The 19,130-nt window shown below is 47.7% G+C and overlaps 7 protein-coding genes across 7 annotated transcripts; 4 read left to right on the forward strand and 3 right to left on the reverse strand.

Moving 5' to 3' along the window:
- Positions 1 to 610: 610 nt before the first annotated feature.
- On the forward strand, positions 611 to 2,056 carry LSM04_006573 (uncharacterized protein; the record flags this gene model as incomplete). The annotated part of the gene is made up of 2 exons (XM_067333423.1): positions 611 to 742; positions 1,220 to 2,056. 2 exons carry the CDS (start codon positions 611 to 613, stop codon positions 2,054 to 2,056), a joined length of 969 nt encoding a protein of 322 aa, XP_067190522.1.
- A 1,199-nt stretch (positions 2,057 to 3,255) lies between these two features.
- On the forward strand, positions 3,256 to 3,876 carry LSM04_004772 (uncharacterized protein; the record flags this gene model as incomplete). The annotated part of the gene is made up of 1 exon (XM_067333424.1): positions 3,256 to 3,876. One exon carries the CDS (start codon positions 3,256 to 3,258, stop codon positions 3,874 to 3,876), a length of 621 nt encoding a protein of 206 aa, XP_067190472.1.
- Positions 3,877 to 6,253: 2,377 nt separating this feature from the next.
- Positions 6,254 to 7,066, reverse strand: LSM04_008014 (uncharacterized protein; the record flags this gene model as incomplete). Its single annotated transcript, XM_067333425.1, has 1 exon — positions 6,254 to 7,066. The coding sequence occupies one exon, from the start codon at positions 7,064 to 7,066 to the stop codon at positions 6,254 to 6,256; it is 813 nt and encodes a 270-aa protein (XP_067190560.1).
- A 1,798-nt stretch (positions 7,067 to 8,864) lies between these two features.
- On the forward strand, positions 8,865 to 9,245 carry LSM04_009399 (uncharacterized protein; the record flags this gene model as incomplete). The annotated part of the gene is made up of 1 exon (XM_067333426.1): positions 8,865 to 9,245. One exon carries the CDS (start codon positions 8,865 to 8,867, stop codon positions 9,243 to 9,245), a length of 381 nt encoding a protein of 126 aa, XP_067190590.1.
- A 3,835-nt stretch (positions 9,246 to 13,080) lies between these two features.
- On the forward strand, positions 13,081 to 13,651 carry LSM04_002352 (uncharacterized protein; the record flags this gene model as incomplete). Its single annotated transcript, XM_067333427.1, has 2 exons — positions 13,081 to 13,590; positions 13,649 to 13,651. 2 exons carry the CDS (start codon positions 13,081 to 13,083, stop codon positions 13,649 to 13,651), a joined length of 513 nt encoding a protein of 170 aa, XP_067190430.1.
- Positions 13,652 to 16,019: 2,368 nt separating this feature from the next.
- LSM04_008423 (uncharacterized protein) lies at positions 16,020 to 16,553 on the reverse strand (the record flags this gene model as incomplete). Its single annotated transcript, XM_067333428.1, has 1 exon — positions 16,020 to 16,553. The coding sequence occupies one exon, from the start codon at positions 16,551 to 16,553 to the stop codon at positions 16,020 to 16,022; it is 534 nt and encodes a 177-aa protein (XP_067190573.1).
- Positions 16,554 to 17,849: 1,296 nt separating this feature from the next.
- On the reverse strand, positions 17,850 to 18,785 carry LSM04_008805 (uncharacterized protein; the record flags this gene model as incomplete). Its single annotated transcript, XM_067333429.1, has 1 exon — positions 17,850 to 18,785. One exon carries the CDS (start codon positions 18,783 to 18,785, stop codon positions 17,850 to 17,852), a length of 936 nt encoding a protein of 311 aa, XP_067190577.1.
- Between the last annotated feature and the right edge of the window lie 345 nt (positions 18,786 to 19,130).

Here is a 19,130-nt window from a genome sequence, read left to right on the forward strand (position 1 = left end):
TTCGCTCGTTTTGCTCGACCCCCAATACACAGCTGTGATGCAGGGTGGGTAACATGTGGACCTTTGGAAAAAAACAATATTTGTTGTTGCATTTGCCGTGTTTTTTTTTTTTGTATTTTTTTATTATTTTCATTTATTTAACATTATCTTTCCGTGAACCTTTGAAATGTAGAAATAATGAAATCTTAATCAAAACAATAACAAAGAAAAAAAAAAATATATATATATATATGAAAACGGAATACTTTAGGTATTTAATATACCTAAAATATCCCCTCCCAAAATTTACTGCGTACTCGGCGTTTTCTTGATGACGCACTGCAGGTGAGTTGAACCGCAAAAATTAATTAAAACCTAAAATATCAAAAAATAAAAAAAAATCAATAATATGAAATTATTTCATAGCAATAATAATAATCCGGGGCCCGTGGCAATCGTGGTCCAACGGCTAAGATTTCCGCCTTCCAAGCGGAAGACCCGGGTTCGACTCCCGGCGATTGCAGCTTTTCCGGAAAAAAAGAAGAAATTATCACTTATCTCCTTTGTTACCGGGTTGAGGGAATTATTTAGATAAATAGCTAAAACCCTTTTTTTAACAAAAAAGAAAGGAATGCCAGAGGCAAGATGGTCGAGTGGTCTAAGACGTGACGTTCAGGTCGTCATCTCTCCGGAGGCGTGGGTTCAAACCCCACTCTTGTCAATGTTTTTTCCCGTCGATTGTATTTTTTTTACCGTCGCTTCCGTTTCTTCTTCTCGCCCTCCCCTGGCCTCCTGGGGGTTGGAATTTTTATTATAAAGCAAAAATAATAACAATAATAGAAAAAAATAATACATTCTAGAGCAGCTCGTCCTTTGGCTGTTTCGGGGTCTCTTTTCCCTTTCCCATTAACTCCGGGTTGGGCCTGGAAATTGGGCCCAATATAGCCGAGAATGAAAACCTTTTTGGCGACCGTTCCCATCATTTTGCCCTCTTTATTTTTTAAGGTTTCTCTAATCCCCGGCAGTTGCCCAACATTCCCTTTTACATTCACTTTCCTAAAGGAGGTCTCCGAAACCATCGGGTGGTTTTGTTTTCTTTTGTTTTGTTTCTTGCCTCGTTGCCCTTTTATTTCCGCACCCCAAGCCCCGAAAACGAGGGAAACAAAAAGGAGAGGGGGTTTGCGCCAGTAGGATTCTAGGCTAAAAGGGCGAGGCCGGAGCCAACCCTCGGGAAAGGAAGCAAAAACAGGAGGAGGACGGACACGGCACCCGATGGGGGTATCCCTTGGAGGGCTTCCATGGCGCACCTGCCGCCTTTTACCCTGTTGCTCCGCTTCCTTGGGGGCCGCCGCAGCCGCCGGCAATAATTGACGAAAGGGGCCCCGCCCTTGTTGAGGAAATGGCGTGTCAACCTTTTCGGCCGGAAGCCAAGACGGCCCCGGCGAAAGCGAACACCAACCAGACGCAAGAAAACCCCACACGAGATGGAAATGAAAGGGTAAAAGTTGATGAAAAAATGCCCACAGCAAATCCAAAGCCGCAGGAAGCAGCCGCCAAAAAAAGCGGAAATAGCCATGCGGCGGTGCAAGAGCTCCTGCGGCGCATTATTGCTCTAGAATTTTCTGGAAGATGCACGCAAAGGTCCATGACAGTGGTGCAAACAATTTGCGACACCCTTTGCGCAGACCCTATTGGGGTTATCAAAGTAATGGAAGTACTGGATGAATGCTTTTTGAAAGCTGTAGAAATGAAACAACAGGAACAATTGCTAAATTATTGGTACATCGTAGATGCTGTGATGAAGCTCTTCCGCGACCGACCGCCGATGTTAAACGCCATTATGGTTACTTTGCCACATCTTTTGCTCCAGTACGTACCCTGGAAGAATGGCAAACTAGGAGAAGAACCATGGATTCAGCGAGAAAAAGACAAAATGCGCTATGAGCATCTTTTCCGAACATGGGAGCACACTGTACCGAGGGATCTCTTGGATGAAATATGGGAAATGTGGAGAAATGGACTCGCACAACCAGTAGCGCCGCAAAATACCACGACATCAAATGGATGTACAAGTTGAAAAGAAATTTAAATGCAAAAAAGTGTCCCTCTACGAGGCTAACAAATAGGATAAACTATCATTTCAGAAAGAACACCGTTCGCAAATCCTTAAACAGAGAACCCTGCCCAACATTCAAGGGAAAAACAGAATGAGGAAAGCTCATCAAGAGCACCTCTTGCCTACATTTCTTATTTCTTCTTTGGTTAAATGTTTTTTTTTAACTCCTTTAATCCAAGAAATAAAAAGATAAGAAAACACAAGTAAAACAATCACAAAAAGGACAGCGGAAAATCACTGCGCCAAAAAACGAACGGTCGCAGGGGCCTCGTTGTTTTTTTTCTTTTTAGGTCTGGCACAGCGGACGCCCCATCCCAACAAAAACACGCCGCAAGAAAAGACAAAGAAAACCCGTCGCACATGCGACTCCACCTTTTTCCTGGCATAACAAACGCCATTTCCAAAAAAAGAGGATTGGACCCCAATTTCCCTTCCCACCAGCGGCCCAAAAGCACAGCGGGGGAAAAAACAACCGCCTTCATTTGGCAGCTCGGGAAATGGCCGGGTGAAACTTTAAAAATGGGCACATTTCGGCATGCATCTCCCATTAGCGCACCCCATAAAGCTCTGAAGGAATTCGTTCATGGGCTGAAAGATTTTAGTCACCGATCCCGCGGTTCCGCTTATTGATTTAATCCGTCCAAAAAGGACCCCGAACGCCCACCGATTATCAACGACAGCTCGGCCCAAAGAGCGAAAAAAACAGCAAAAAACAACAACCCACAACCAGGACCTGCCCCATAAAAAACGGTCGAAATAATGAAATTCGGGAACGCCCGCGCCACCACAGCACTTCCCGGTTAAAAATTTATCCTCCTGCCGGCGATCTTTTTCCCTTTTTGGGGCCCGGCAGCAGGAAGGAACCGTTCCCAAACACCCCACGGGACGCCAGGCCGGGGAGAAAGGGCCCGCAAAAAAAAAACTGCCAGAGACCGGGGCGGCCCAGCAGAAAAAGAACAATCCCGGCGGCCTCCGGCAAGCGAGGGGCCCTGCCAGCCTTCTGGGCTGCAGCTTTCCGCTCGGTTTTTGGGGCCGGGCCTGAAAGAGAAAAAAACGCCGCCGCCACCGGAGACCGTCCGTAAATCCGGATTTTGTGTCGCCCTCTCGGTCCGGGCTCCTTGCCTCTTCTTTGCGCGGGCCGGGGCGGAAGGAAGAGGGATATGGCGCAACCCCTCGCCCCCACATTCCAGGCATCCAAGGCGGCGGCGGGGTCACATCTTCTTCCGCCCCGTCTTTCCGCCAAGACGCCAGCGATGTCGAGGCCACAGCGTCGTCTGCTTCATCACCGTCGCGGGGAAAAAAGTAAAGGGCGAAACCCGACAACGAGCCCCACGACGAGCGGCTCGCGCCTCGTGCAGACTGGTTGCCGGGTTTCATCCTTTCCCCTCTCCTTCTCACCTCCTTTCTCTCTCTCAAGTTCAAAGTCCCTGAGCATGATATTTCAGGCCTCGAGGTTCAGCGCCTCGGGACGTAAAGTGCCCCTCGAGCCCCGCCGAAGCGAAGCATGCCGCCCATGCCAGCCCATGCATGTTCTCTCGTTTGGGGAGGGGCGCAAAAAGTGGTTGTGTTTTTGTGTTGGCGTGTTGCTGTGTGACGTGCATGTTTGGAGTGCATGCCGCGCCGCAACTGTCGTCGGACAGGAATTTCGACCAGGCCAACGCGACTGCGTTTGGAGTGCGATCCCGTTCAAGACGAGCCTCCAGGCGTGCTTGCATATAGGTGCCCCACGCCGCCGTGAGCCTTCGCGTTTGGAATGCCCTTCCCCCGAATGCAAGAGTTGAACGCTGAGCGTGAGCCGCGCAAAACAGGACAGGATGCGAGTTTGCGTGGAGGAGAGGAAAGAAAGGAGTCACGGTGTGTGAGGGGAAGAAGTGTGGCATGTCAGTCCCGTGCCTGTGTTGGGTGGCTTGGCGCAAAGAGGTCCGAGAATCACGTTGTGGTCAATGCAAATGCCTCGATGGTTCACATCACATTCCCAAAAACACACAGTGATAAAGAGAGAAAGAGAAAGTGGCGGGGAGGCACGGCACACCAACCATAACAGCCGCTTATGTCAACTGCAGCCCAATCAACAAGAGCATCAAGAACACACCCACACCAAACACACCACAGAGTCAAAGCAGAATCAAACCGCACACATGGCTCCACGCTCTCCCCGCCCACCTCCTCACACACATGGCGGGGATGCCACCATACCAACAGTCAGCGCACCCCGCAAACACATCAGCGTCCAGCAAAATCACAAACCCCACAGAATCCGCAGCGGCGCGGTCCAGCAACACAGGGTTTCCGTCTCACCCACATTCCCATGCCAGAGAGGCACTAAGGCATCCACTAAAACCCTACACTGAGTCACACACCTGCAGAGAGGAGCAGAAAACACAAGAGCAACGGAAAAAAGAAAAACAGGATATCGACGGCACACAATAACACAATCACGGCTGACACTCCCAATTAGAGCAGCATTCACCCACACCAATCAAAACATTGCATCAATACGCACCCCCAGAGAAAAAAACAGACCCATTACGTGAAGCCGAAGCGGAGCAGTCTCAGTCCCTCCCCGCAGGCTGCAGTCACTCAAGCAAGCCACACAACACACTACACCACAAGGGCAGAGAAATATGCTCGCGGTCATGCCGTGAGTGACACCACCAACAGAGAGAGAAGGCGAGAGCAAAGAAATGTGTTTTCATCACGTGGGCGGTGCGAGGAGAAACCCCAACACACACATAGGAAGGGCACTCTCAAACACCCACAACCCACCAATATCTTTACCAAAATAAAAATGTAGAAAAGAGAGTGACTGCGTGAGGCAGACACAATAATAGAGCAAAAATGAAAAAAACAAAAGAAATTCATGACTTAATGTGGCTGTGATGCCCGAAGACAGTCACATCCACTTTATGGTTCACAACGAGTATCTATTATATGGTAAAAGTATAGTGACCAAGTATTCACTGTTTGCATTGCCTGCAGCCTGCAATTAGCAATAAAAAAGAATTACCACACAAAACCCAACACACACAAGGTGCATGGGTATCGCAAAAGAGACACACAGTGCAAACTAATAATGAAAAGAAAACACACACAAAAAGAAAGAAGGGAAGAGTGTATAAAAGAATTGGTCTGCAAAGGACTGCGTGTCTGTACTGATGCACGGTGCGGGAAAACACAAAGCACCACGCCTATTGGTTAGCTTGAGGAGCACGCCACCATATGCAGCAGAACAGACACGCACACACAGCACCACACAGGGGGAAAAACAAAACAACGAAAACAAACAAAATGAAAAGGAAGCCGTGATCATCATGCGAACATGTTCAGGAGACAAGAACACAATTCCCTGCAGTTGGTGTGTGTGCCTTTCGTACAGGGCGAGCAATGGGAATGATGCACACACATGATGACAGTCCACACACAAAGAGAAGGAAGGTTATTACTGTGTGCGTGTTTGTGTGTCTTGGACCGCCTGCCATTCTTCACATTTCAGTCACGGCAATTAAAAGACGTTGGGGATTGTATCCCATTCCCACGGGTAAAAGCAAAAGTTAGTAACATTACGGAACACACACGCAGTGAACGACGGCAAAACAGAACCCAGATAATGCGAACAAAGAAAAAGAACACTCCATCACAAAAAAGATGGTTTGTCGTCTGGTGAGCGTCACGGGAATGCAATAGATGTATCCATTTACAAACAAACAAGAGATTTATCGCACCGGAAAAAAAGAAACATCAAAATCCATTAAAAAGAACAGTGACCCTACAATGCATCCATGTCCAGTCAAACAAAGGTTAACACTGTGCAGCCGTGTGTCATGGAAACACCAATCAGCACACAAGAGTGCAGCCCAACACACACAGCAGAACAAGAAGCAACAAGGGACTGTGCGATAATGCAGGACTGCTGCTGCCATCCTTATTTTTTTCCTTGGTCTTATTCACCGCCTCCCCTGCAATTTTTGCTTCCTCTACTTTTGCACTTCTCTCGGCTTCCTCTGCCAACGTTTTTGTCTCTTCTTCTTTGGCCTTTCCTGCCTTTTCTTCCTCTGTGGCCTTTCTCGATTTTTTCTTCCGCTGTTTTTCTTTCCTCTTCCTGTTTGGCCCTTTCCCTTTTCTCTTGTTCCTCTCTCTCCCTTCTGGCACTCTCCCTGGCTACTCTGTCCCCTCAACCTTTTCACTTACCGCCTGTTCTTCAGTTTTTCTTTCCTCTACTATGCGCTGGGCCTCCTTTCTCTCAGCTTCCCTCAGCTCATCCTTGACGGCCTCAAGAACAAGGCCTCTCCATTCCCTCGTGGAGACCACCCTTTTGACCTCCCCACTATCAGAAGACAGAGAACCATCTCTTCCGACACATGTATTCTCTTTCATTACCAGATTCGCGGCCCTTATCCGTTCCCTAGCCGTCGCCATACTCTTTGGGGCCTCCAAAAGAGCCTTCCCAATCTTCCCCATGAGCCCATTCATCTCGCTGAACCTCCTTCTACCCTTTTCAACGAGTTTTTCTCTTTCCTGTCTCTCGTTCGATTCACCAGCTGTCTGTAGCTCTTCTGAAAGGTACGCCCGTGCCGACTCGAGCCGCTTCGCTTGGTCCTCCAAATTGCCATAAGATATCATGCATGCCCTACTTGCTTGCCTTGTATACTCAACCGCCAGCTCCGCGTCGTTCACTCTCTCTATGGCGTCCTTACACCCCCCTCCGGCCCTGCCCGCGCCCCCACATGCCTCACAAACACTTCTGGCAAGTAGGGATTTTTCGCCGCATGTCTTTATTTTCTCCTCCAAAACAGACAAACAGGTCCTACCCTCCGCAAGCAACTCATCTGCCTTCACCATCGACGCATTTAAGACATTAATCGCCGCCGCTACGTCACTTCCTTCGTTCCCCGCGCTGGAAGCTTGCACAGCACAGGCACAGAACTGCCAAACTACCAGAAGGTAAACCACGCGGCGCAGTTGGATGAGCATCTTTGTTGTTCAATGTCACTGTGGGTTGCTTGGCCTTTGGCAACAAGGAAGAAGAGAAATGGAAGTGGAAGAGGAAGAGACGCACAGTTAACACACAAGGGAGAGGAAGACAAGACGAAGGGCACCACAGCTCCACAGAGAGAAAGAAAAATGCGCAACAACAACAACGGAAAGGGATATGCAACCATGGAACCCAGCGTAACGAGCCCCACTGGGACACCCTTAGGGCAGATAAGTGAGTGAGGCATCCATCTGGAAACAAATCACACACACACTCGTTCCGCAGAAAATACCAAAGAGAAAGAAACGAACACACACACACACCATCCCCTCCACAATGTATATGAGGAGGGTACGATCTTATATATACCCCTCAGCAACCCATCTTTCGCCACCACCGAACCCCATCCCACGGTGAACGACACACGCCAAAGCACAACTCTCTCAAAGCAGCGGTGCCACTCCTGAGACAATCCTTCAGACACAGAAATGGAGGAACACATTCCAATGGTAAAACCATCAGATATGCACTGCAACACTGCTTTGTTTTCGCTGCAGAACATGCTGGCGTGCTTCATTAGTTCACCCTTGCTCCTTTTGCGCACGCCCTAAGAAGTAAATCACATCCAGGCTGATTCCCTCATCACATTGATTCTGCCATGGTGAAGTTTGACTTTTTTTTTTATTCCTCGTGTCTTTATGGGTTTTACCCCAACGGTGTGGCTATCAGCTTCTCACCGTAGAGCACCAAGGTTGCTGTCTATGAAGAGCGGTGCCTGAGAGAAAATCCCTTTGTTTTGGGGTGTCCTCAAGCTCTTGTAATATTTATTTTGTTATTTTGGGATTTATTATTTGAGTTTTGTTATTTTCAGGTTTTGTTTTATTTTATTCTTATAACCAGCCCATGAACAGTAAAACAGTCTACGAGAGATTCTCTACCCCCACCATCCTTCCCAGAGCCCGTCGGCCACTCTCCCTTTGTTATTAATTTTTGTTATTTTTGGTTTTTAGTTAATGATTGGGCCCAAATGATCTCCTCTGTTTTTTGTTGCTTGTTGGGGGTTGTGGGAAGCGCCTCTTGCATCCGAATCTTTCAAGGTTCCGAAAGTGAACGCATCGCTAGGGTTAGCAGAAATAGGTCTAACAAGGCTGGATGGAGGAAGGAGACGTAGGGGTTAGCGTTGGGAGGGGCGAAACGCCAAAAGGACGCAAAAAAATAACGCGACCGCGTCCTTAACGACAGACGTAATGCTGCAACACTGCGTAATTCTCTAAAGACAAAAGAAGGCCCAACGACAGACTAGGCGAGTGTGCTTTTGTGATATTCAGCCCTAGCCCTAACCGCCAATATACCGCGCCCCTTGCGCTGACCAGGTAATGCTCCACGCGCTCTCCCACTGCGCCCGGGGCACACTTCTTTCTCCATTGCGGGCTTTCCAACAAGCGTGGCCCTTGGGAGCGAGAGTGGCGGAGTGAAATAGTTTTGAGTTGAGGGTGATGTTCATTGATGGAGAAATATGTAGCGGGTAAAATCTGCCATTGTGTGATTTATTTATTTTATATAAACTCTGAAAGTGTAAACGCGTATACAATTTGTTTTTAGATTACTGCAGCAATAAGTTCTATCTTTTACTTTCATGTTTCTCTATATTTCTACACAAACTGATAGTCTAAGTGTTTGTTTCGGTTATTTTCGTTTTTATTATTCAACCGAGATCTTTCTTTTCGCGTGCCAAAGTCGCATGCTGAGAAGAGTGTCAAACAGCAACTTGCTGGCACTAACCGGGTTTACAAATCAATGCTCGCCACATTGCGAATGGACAGCGTATATAAATTAAAGCCGTGGAGGCAACAAGCCGATGAATATATGAAAAGGTACGGAGAGTTATTCCTACGTGCGGCAAAACCCGAGACACCGGCCGAGTTAAGGAGGAATTTCGAAGAAAGGATAAAGTCCAACATGCCACTTTCACAAGATGTGGCTTTCATTCTGATGACGCTCTTGTACAGCGGATCAAGCTGCCCGCATCTTGTGCTAGCCGACATGCTCCTAAACATGGTCCCCGATGACCGCCTCACGATGCGCAACTGGGCGGTGCAGAGGGATGCCAATGACTTTATGAAGGATTCCATGTCATTCGCCATCGCCTCCGGAAAGCTTCCCTTCCCTCTTTTTTAGGCACGGAAATGGACACCCAGAATCGTTGCCTGATTGAGGATGCTATGGGAGCAAAACGAATGACAGAGATGGGTGAGAAAATGCTGGAAGGTGGCGGCCCATCCAGAACAAATCCAGCCAAAGTTCCCAGGTTTCGCCATCCCCCAATGCAACTCCATGGCCAGAAAATTTGGCACGAGCTTAGCAATGAGAGGCCGAACCCCGCCAACGATAGTGGAAATAAACCTGCGTGGGCCCATTGAGGCGCCCATGACCTTCCAAACGCTTCCCTGGTTTTTTCTAAGATCAAATTGGGTGCGGGATCAAAGCCATGCCTGCACATCTTATCCCTAAAAGGAAGAAAAAAACCAAACCTTAGACCATTTTAATTCCTTCAATCCGAGGCTCTTTCGACCACAACAAAACCCAAGGAAAGAAGAAGATTAAACAAACCCAGCCAACTAGCCAATATAGAACAAACATCGGGTACATATTTTTTTTCCCAGGCTTCAAAACCCTAAACAAAAATAGTTTCGATGAAAAAAAATGCAAAACGAAAAACACGATCCCGGCAGGACTCGAACCTGCAACCCTCAGATCCGAAGTCTGATGCGCTTCCATTGCGCCACGAGATCGACAACGCCGTCCTTGTTTGCTAGATTATAGATAAAGAAATTTGAGAGTAAATAAAGAAATCCCCAAAAACACAAAAAAAAGATAATTTTTTTTGAAATAATATTTAGATTACTTTCCGGAACATCCCGAAGGCTCTGTAGCACAGTGGCAGTGCACTGGTCTTGTAAACCAGGGGTCCCGAGTTCAATTCTCGGCAGGGCCTTTTCTTAATCCATTTTTCTCTTCCGCTTCGTTCTTCATTTTTTTTGTTTTTTTGTTGCTGTTCTTTTTTTTTTTCACCCTTTCCCTTGCTCCGCCTAACAATTGCCTAGAACTCAGTTAAAATAAAAGGAAAGAAAAGGGAAGAAAATAATAATTCATGTTTGATTTTTTTCATCGTTTTTTTTTTCATGGAAAAGAAACAATCCAGGCCTTGTTTTTCTCGATTAAAGTAAAAGAATGAAAAATAATAAATCTCATTTTCCATTTGGTTCCTATTTACGGAAACCCGTTTGTGTTTTACGAAAGCAGTAAAAATAAAAATAAAAATAGAACAAATAGGGAGTGGAAGGTAGAAAGATTAAAAAAAGAAGAAAAACAACAATGCTTTGCGACGACGCCTGGGGCGTAGAGATCTTGCTTGCTCCTCGGTGCGCTTCTGCAACGGCTTCCCGCGCAAGGTGGGTTGTTCCGTCTCCGGCCTGACCCGTTTCCTCCGCTTTAACGGTTGGGATCCGCCTCTCTACAGTGGCGCACCCCTTTTTGAACCGACGGTAAACCAAGCAGAACACCAAGTCAACGCAGCAGAACCCTCGCTGATCCAAACTCTCCCCGCTACGCAAATTCAGCCCCCGAAGGTTACAGAGCCCAAAGCTCCGGCTTGAGATTCGATTATTAAAATTCAGGCTATAAAAAAAATAATTTTATATTTTAAAACAATTTCAATTATATTCTTATTTTTAAAAATAAAGGCGCTCTTCTCTTTTTTTTGGCTTATTTCGTTAGCAATTCTTTTTTTTGTAGTTATAAAATAAAGTATTGGGTTCAAATCGAAATAGATATTGTTTTTTTTTTTCTCCCCTTAACTACATTTTTATATTTTTTATTTTCTATTTATCTATTGAGGGGTTCCTCGTGGGCCCTTCTAGCTCAGTCGGTAGAGCGCACGGCTCTTAACCGTGTGGTCGTGGGTTCGAGCCCCACGGAGGGTGCTTTTTCCGTCCTCTTTCCCAGCGAAACATAAACCTTTTTTCTCTTTTTCTTAAAGGAGTGTGTCATCGCGGTTTTTTTGTAGAGTTAAGAAAACGGGAACTAGAGAAAACATCCGTGACAGGACTCGAACCTGCAACCCTCTGATCCGTAGTCAGATGCTCTTCCATTGAGCCACACGGACAACTGACACGCAATAACAAATAAACATATAATAATATTTAATAATTTTTATTATTATTTGTTTTTTAATTTTTTAACTATTTTTTTTTCAATGTTCCGTAAGACCGTACTCTGAACAGAATCGTTTTATGAGTACAACCTCTTAACTGAAACTAAACCAAGTTTCAAATCCTGATGAAGATGGTCGCCGGCTCCGCCCAGAGAGCGATTCGATGAAAGGCAGGAGCTGGATCCAGAAGGATGGTTTTCTTTTATTTCCCTTGCTTTGTTTTTCTTTTTATTTGTTTTCGTTTTCTTGTAGATAAAAGAATTACTGTATGCATTATGGGAAATTAGGATTTAAGATTTTGGTTTTTTCTTCCTAATCTCCTCCAAACGGAGCGGTCTGGAGAGGAAAGGGGCTCTAGAATCTGCCACTTAGAAAGTTCCACTGTGTTATAATTTTTACCGGCGATATAGAGAGTCTGGTATTTAATACTTTGCTTTCGCGCTCCTTGCCAAGGATACGCCGTTGTTGTTGTTATTCAGCTTCACAGCCTATTTGTTTGTTTGTTTCCGTTTATTTTTTTACCAGCTTTCAGCAAAATAGGAAGCATATTCAAAAACACGAAAATTAATAGCAAAAAGGAGACTAGTGAACGGTCTCTGGGAAAGGATGGTGGGAGTAGAGAATCCCTCGTAGACTGTTTTACTGTTCATAGATTGGTTATAAAACTAAAATAAAACAAAACCTGAAAATAACAAAACTCAAATAATAAAAACCCAAAATAACAAAATAAATATTACAAGAGCTTGAGGTTCACACCAAAACAAAGGGATTTTTCTCTCGAACACCGCTCTCCATAGACAGTAACCTTGGTGCTCTACGGTGGGAAGCTGATAGCCACACCGTTGGGGTAAAACCCATAAAGACACGAGGAATAAAAAAAAAAGTCAAACTTCACCATGGCAGAATCAATGTGATGAGGGAATCAGTCTGGATGTGATTTACTTCTTAGGGCGTGCGCAAAAGGAGCAAGGGTGAACTAATGAAGCACGCCAGCATGTTCTGCAGCGAAAACAAAGCAGTGTTGCAGTGCATATCTGATGGTTTTACCATTGGAATGTGTTCCTCCATTTCTGTGTCTGAAGGATTGTCTCAGGAGTGGCACCGCTGCTTTGAGAGAGTTGTGCTTTGGCGTGTGTCGTTCACCGTGGGATGGGGTTCGGTGGTGGCGAAAGATGGGTTGCTGAGGGGTATATATAAGATCGTACCCTCCTCATATACATTGTGGAGGGGATGGTGTGTGTGTGTTCGTTTCTTTCTCTTTGGTATTTTCTGCGGAACGAGTGTGTGTGTGATTTGTTTCCAGATGGATGCCTCACTCACTTATCTGCCCTAAGGGTGTCCCAGTGGGGCTCGTTACGCTGGGTTCCATGGTTGCATATCCCTTTCCGTTGTTGTTGTTGCGCATTTTTCTTTCTCTCTGTGGAGCTGTGGTGCCCTTCGTCTTGTCTTCCTCTCCCTTGTGTGTTAACTGTGCGTCTCTTCCTCTTCCACTTCCATTTCTCTTCTTCCTTGTTGCCAAAGGCCAAGCAACCCACAGTGACATTGAACAACAAAGATGCTCATCCAACTGCGCCGCGTGGTTTACCTTCTGGTAGTTTGGCAGTTCTGTGCCTGTGCTGTGCAAGCTTCCAGCGCGGGGAACGAAGGAAGTGACGTAGCGGCGGCGATTAATGTCTTAAATGCGTCGATGGTGAAGGCAGATGAGTTGCTTGCGGAGGGTAGGACCTGTTTGTCTGTTTTGGAGGAGAAAATAAAGACATGCGGCGAAAAAACCCTACTTGCCAGAAGTGTTTGTGAGGCATGTGGGGGCGCGGGCAGGGCCGGAGGGGGGGGTGTAAGGACGCCATAGAGAGAGTGAACGACGCGGAGCTGGCGGTTGAGTATACAAGGCAAGCAAGTAGGGCATGCATGATATCTTATGGCAATTTGGAGGACCAAGCGAAGCGGCTCGAGTCGGCACGGGCGTACCTTTCAGAAGAGCTACAGACAGCTGGTGAATCGAACGAGAGACAGGAAAGAGAAAAACTCGTTGAAAAGGGTAGAAGGAGGTTCAGCGAGATGAATGGGCTCATGGGGAAGATTGGGAAGGCTCTTTTGGAGGCCCCAAAGAGTATGGCGACGGCTAGGGAACGGATAAGGGCCGCGAATCTGGTAATGAAAGAGAATACATGTGTCGGAAGAGATGGTTCTCTGTCTTCTGATAGTGGGGAGGTCAAAAGGGTGGTCTCCACGAGGGAATGGAGAGGCCTTGTTCTTGAGGCCGTCAAGGATGAGCTGAGGGAAGCTGAGAGAAAGGAGGCCCAGCGCATAGTAGAGGAAAGAAAAACTGAAGAACAGGCGGTAAGTGAAAAGGTTGAGGGGGACAGAGTAGCCAGGGAGAGTGCCAGAAGGGAGAGAGAGGAACAAGAGAAAAGGGAAAGGGCCAAACAGGAAGAGGAAAGAAAAACAGCGGAAGAAAAATCGAGAAAGGCCACAGAGGAAGAAAAGGCAGGAAAGGCCAAAGAAGAAGAGACAAAAACGTTGGCAGAGGAAGCCGAGAGAAGTGCAAAAGTAGAGGAAGCAAGAATTGCAGGGGAGGCGGTGAATAAGACCAAGGAAAAAAATAAGGATGGCAGCAGCAGTCCTGCATTATCGCACAGTCCCTTGTTGCTTCTTGTTCTGCTGTGTGTGTTGGGCTGCACTCTTGTGTGCTGATTGGTGTTTCCATGACACACGGCTGCACAGTGTTAACCTTTGTTTGACTGGACATGGATGCATTGTAGGGTCACTGTTCTTTTTAATGGATTTTGATGTTTCTTTTTTTCCGGTGCGATAAATCTCTTGTTTGTTTGTAAATGGATACATCTATTGCATTCCCGTGACGCTCACCAGACGACAAACCATCTTTTTTGTGATGGAGTGTTCTTTTTCTTTGTTCGCATTATCTGGGTTCTGTTTTGCCGTCGTTCACTGCGTGTGTGTTCCGTAATGTTACTAACTTTGCTTTTACCCGTGGGAATGGGATACAATCCCCAACGTCTTTTAATTGCCGTGACTGAAATGTGAAGAATGGCAGGCGGTCCAAGACACACAAACACGCACACAGTAATAACCTTCCTTCTCTTTGTGTGTGGACTGTCATCATGTGTGTGCATCATTCCCATTGCTCGCCCTGTACGAAAGGCACACACACCAACTGCAGGGAATTGTGTTCTTGTCTCCTGAACATGTTCGCATGATGATCACGGCTTCCTTTTCATTTTGTTTGTTTTCGTTGTTTTGTTTTCCCCCTGTGTGGTGCTGTGTGTGCGTGTCTGTTCTGCTGCATATGGTGGCGTGCTCCTCAAGCTAACCAATAGGCGTGGTGCTTTGTGTTTTCCCGCACCGTGCATCAGTACAGACACGCAGTCCTTTGCAGACCAATTCTTTTATACACTCTTCCCTTCTTTCTTTTTGTGTGTGTTTTCTTTTCATTATTAGTTTGCACTGTGTGTCTCTTTTGCGATACCCATGCACCTTGTGTGTGTTGGGTTTTGTGTGGTAATTCTTTTTTATTGCTAATTGCAGGCTGCAGGCAATGCAAACAGTGAATACTTGGTCACTATACTTTTACCATATAATAGATACTCGTTGTGAACCATAAAGTGGATGTGACTGTCTTCGGGCATCACAGCCACATTAAGTCATGAATTTCTTTTGTTTTTTTCATTTTTGCTCTATTATTGTGTCTGCCTCACGCAGTCACTCTCTTTTCTACATTTTTATTTTGGTAAAGATATTGGTGGGTTGTGGGTGTTTGAGAGTGCCCTTCCTATGTGTGTGTTGGGGTTTCTCCTCGCACCGCCCACGTGATGAAAACACATTTCTTTGCTCTCGCCTTCTCTCTCTGTTGGTGGTGTCACTCACGGCATGACCGCGAGCATATTTCTCTGCCCTTGTGGTGTAGTGTGTTGTGTGGCTTGCTTGAGTGACTGCAGCCTGCGGGGGAGGGACTGAGACTGCTCCGCTTCGGCTTCACGTAATGGGTCTGTTTTTTCTCTGGGGGTGCGTATTGATGCAATGTTTTGATTGGTGTGGGTGAATGCTGCTCTAATTGGGAGTGTCAGCCGTGATTGTGTTATTGTGTGCCGTCGATATCCTGTTTTTCTTTTTTCCGTTGCTCTTGTGTTTTCTGCTCCTCTCTGCAGGTGTGTGACTCAGTGTAGGGTTTTAGTGGATGCCTTAGTGCCTCTCTGGCATGGGAATGTGGGTGAGACGGAAACCCTGTGTTGCTGGACCGCGCCGCTGCGGATTCTGTGGGGTTTGTGATTTTGCTGGACGCTGATGTGTTTGCGGGGTGCGCTGACTGTTGGTATGGTGGCATCCCCCGCCATGTGTGTGAGGAGGTGGGCGGGGAGAGCGTGGAGCCATGTGTGCGGTTTGATTCTGCTTTGACTCTGTGGTGTGTTTGGTGTGGGTGTGTTCTTGATGCTCTTGTTGATTGGGCTGCAGTTGACATAAGCGGCTGTTATGGTTGGTGTGCCGTGCCTCCCCGCCACTTTCTCTTTCTCTCTTTATCACTGTGTGTTTTTGGGAATGTGATGTGAACCATCGAGGCATTTGCATTGACCACAACGTGATTCTCGGACCTCTTTGCGCCAAGCCACCCAACACAGGCACGGGACTGACATGCCACACTTCTTCCCCTCACACACCGTGACTCCTTTCTTTCCTCTCCTCCACGCAAACTCGCATCCTGTCCTGTTTTGCGCGGCTCACGCTCAGCGTTCAACTCTTGCATTCGGGGAAGGGCATTCCAAACGCGAAGGCTCACGGCGGCGTGGGGCACCTATATGCAAGCACGCCTGGAGGCTCGTCTTGAACGGGATCGCACTCCAAACGCAGTCGCGTTGGCCTGGTCGAAATTCCTGTCCGACGACAGTTGCGGCGCGGCATGCACTCCAAACATGCACGTCACACAGCAACACGCCAACACAAAAACACAACCACTTTTTGCGCCCCTCCCCAAACGAGAGAACATGCATGGGCTGGCATGGGCGGCATGCTTCGCTTCGGCGGGGCTCGAGGGGCACTTTACGTCCCGAGGCGCTGAACCTCGAGGCCTGAAATATCATGCTCAGGGACTTTGAACTTGAGAGAGAGAAAGGAGGTGAGAAGGAGAGGGGAAAGGATGAAACCCGGCAACCAGTCTGCACGAGGCGCGAGCCGCTCGTCGTGGGGCTCGTTGTCGGGTTTCGCCCTTTACTTTTTTCCCCGCGACGGTGATGAAGCAGACGACGCTGTGGCCTCGACATCGCCGGCGTCTTGGCGGAAAAGACGGGGCGGAAGAAGATGTGACCCCGCCGCCGCCTTGGATGCCTGGAATGTGGGGGCGAGGGGTTGCGCCATATCCCTCTTCCTTCCGCCCCGGCCCGCGCAAAGAAGAGGCAAGGAGCCCGGACCGAGAGGGCGACACAAAATCCGGATTTACGGACGGTCTCCGGTGGCGGCGGCGTTTTTTTCTCTTTCAGGCCCGGCCCCCAAAAACCGAGCGGAAAGCTGCAGCCCAGAAGGCTGGCAGGGCCCCTCGCTTGCCGGAGGCCGCCGGGATTGTTCTTTTTCTGCTGGGCCGCCCCGGTCTCTGGCAGTTTTTTTTTTGCGGGCCCTTTCTCCCCGGCCTGGCGTCCCGTGGGGTGTTTGGGAACGGTTCCTTCCTGCTGCCGGGCCCCAAAAAGGGAAAAAGATCGCCGGCAGGAGGATAAATTTTTTAACCGGGAAGTGCTGTGGTGGCGCGGGCGTTCCCGAATTTCATTATTTCGACCGTTTTTTATGGGGCAGGTCCTGGTTGTGGGTTGTTGTTTTTTGCTGTTTTTTTTCGCTCTTTGGGCCGAGCTGTCGTTGATAATCGGTGGGCGTTCGGGGTCCTTTTTTGGACGGATTAAATCAATAAGCGGAACCGCGGGATCGGTGACTAAAATCTTTCAGCCCATGAACGAATTCCTTCAGAGCTTTATGGGGTGCGCTAATGGGAGATGCATGCCGAAATGTGCCCATTTTTAAAGTTTCACCCGGCCATTTCCCGAGCTGCCAAATGAAGGCGGTTGTTTTTTCCCCCGCTGTGCTTTTGGGCCGCTGGTGGGAAGGGAAATTGGGGTCCAATCCTCTTTTTTTGGAAATGGCGTTTGTTATGCCAGGAAAAAGGTGGAGTCGCATGTGCGACGGGTTTTCTTTGTCTTTTCTTGCGGCGTGTTTTTGTTGGGATGGGGCGTCCGCTGTGCCAGACCTAAAAAGAAAAAAAACAACGAGGCCCCTGCGACCGTTCGTTTTTTGGCGCAGTGATTTTCCGCTGTCCTTTTTGTGATTGTTTTACTTGTGTTTTCTTATCTTTTTATTTCTTGGATTAAAGGAGTTAAAAAAAAACATTTAACCAAAGAAGAAATAAGAAATGTAGGCAAGAGGTGCTCTTGATGAGCTTTCCTCATTCTGTTTTTCCCTTGAATGTTGGGCAGGGTTCTCTGTTTAAGGATTTGCGAACGGTGTTCTTTCTGAAATGATAGTTTATCCTATTTGTTAGCCTCGTAGAGGGACACTTTTTGCATTTAAATTTCTTTTCAACTTGTACATCCATTTGATGTCGTGGTATTTTGCGGCGCTACTGGTTGTGCGAGTCCATTTCTCCACATTTCCCATATTTCATCCAAGAGATCCCTCGGCACAGTGTGCTCCCATGTTCGGAAAAGATGCTCATAGCGCATTTTGTCTTTTTCTCGCTGAATCCATGGTTCTTCTCCTAGTTTGCCATTCTTCCAGGGTACGTACTGGAGCAAAAGATGTGGCAAAGTAACCATAATGGCGTTTAACATCGGCGGTCGGTCGCGGAAGAGCTTCATCACAGCATCTACGATGTACCAATAATTTAGCAATTGTTCCTGTTGTTTCATTTCTACAGCTTTCAAAAAGCATTCATCCAGTACTTCCATTACTTTGATAACCCCAATAGGGTCTGCGCAAAGGGTGTCGCAAATTGTTTGCACCACTGTCATGGACCTTTGCGTGCATCTTCCAGAAAATTCTAGAGCAATAATGCGCCGCAGGAGCTCTTGCACCGCCGCATGGCTATTTCCGCTTTTTTTGGCGGCTGCTTCCTGCGGCTTTGGATTTGCTGTGGGCATTTTTTCATCAACTTTTACCCTTTCATTTCCATCTCGTGTGGGGTTTTCTTGCGTCTGGTTGGTGTTCGCTTTCGCCGGGGCCGTCTTGGCTTCCGGCCGAAAAGGTTGACACGCCATTTCCTCAACAAGGGCGGGGCCCCTTTCGTCAATTATTGCCGGCGGCTGCGGCGGCCCCCAAGGAAGCGGAGCAACAGGGTAAAAGGCGGCAGGTGCGCCATGGAAGCCCTCCAAGGGATACCCCCCATCGGGTGCCGTGTCCGTCCTCCTCCTGTTTTTGCTTCCTTTCCCGAGGGTTGGCTCCGGCCTCGCCCTTTTTCTCTCCCCAAATGGCGCCCTCCCGGCCGACGCCCAGCCTTCCCCGAGCCCGGACGCCATTCCCTAGCCTAGAATCCTACTGGCGCAAACCCCCTCTCCTTTTTTGTTTCCCTCGTTTTCGGGGCTTGGGGTGCGGAAATAAAAGGGCAACGAGGCAAGAAACAAAACAAAAGAAAACAAAACCACCCGATGGTTTCGGAGACCTCCTTTAGGAAAGTGAATGTAAAAGGGAATGTTGGGCAACTGCCGGGGATTAGAGAAACCTTAAAAAATAAAGAGGGCAAAATGATGGGAACGGTCGCCAAAAAGGTTTTCATTCTCGGCTATATTGGGCCCAATTTCCAGGCCCAACCCGGAGTTAATGGGAAAGGGAAAAGAGACCCCGAAACAGCCAAAGGACGAGCT

This window comes from Trypanosoma melophagium, assembly GCF_022059095.1.
Source record: "Trypanosoma melophagium isolate St. Kilda chromosome Unknown ctg27segment0, whole genome shotgun sequence".
In the NCBI taxonomy this organism is placed as follows: Eukaryota; Euglenozoa; class Kinetoplastea; order Trypanosomatida; family Trypanosomatidae; genus Trypanosoma; species Trypanosoma melophagium.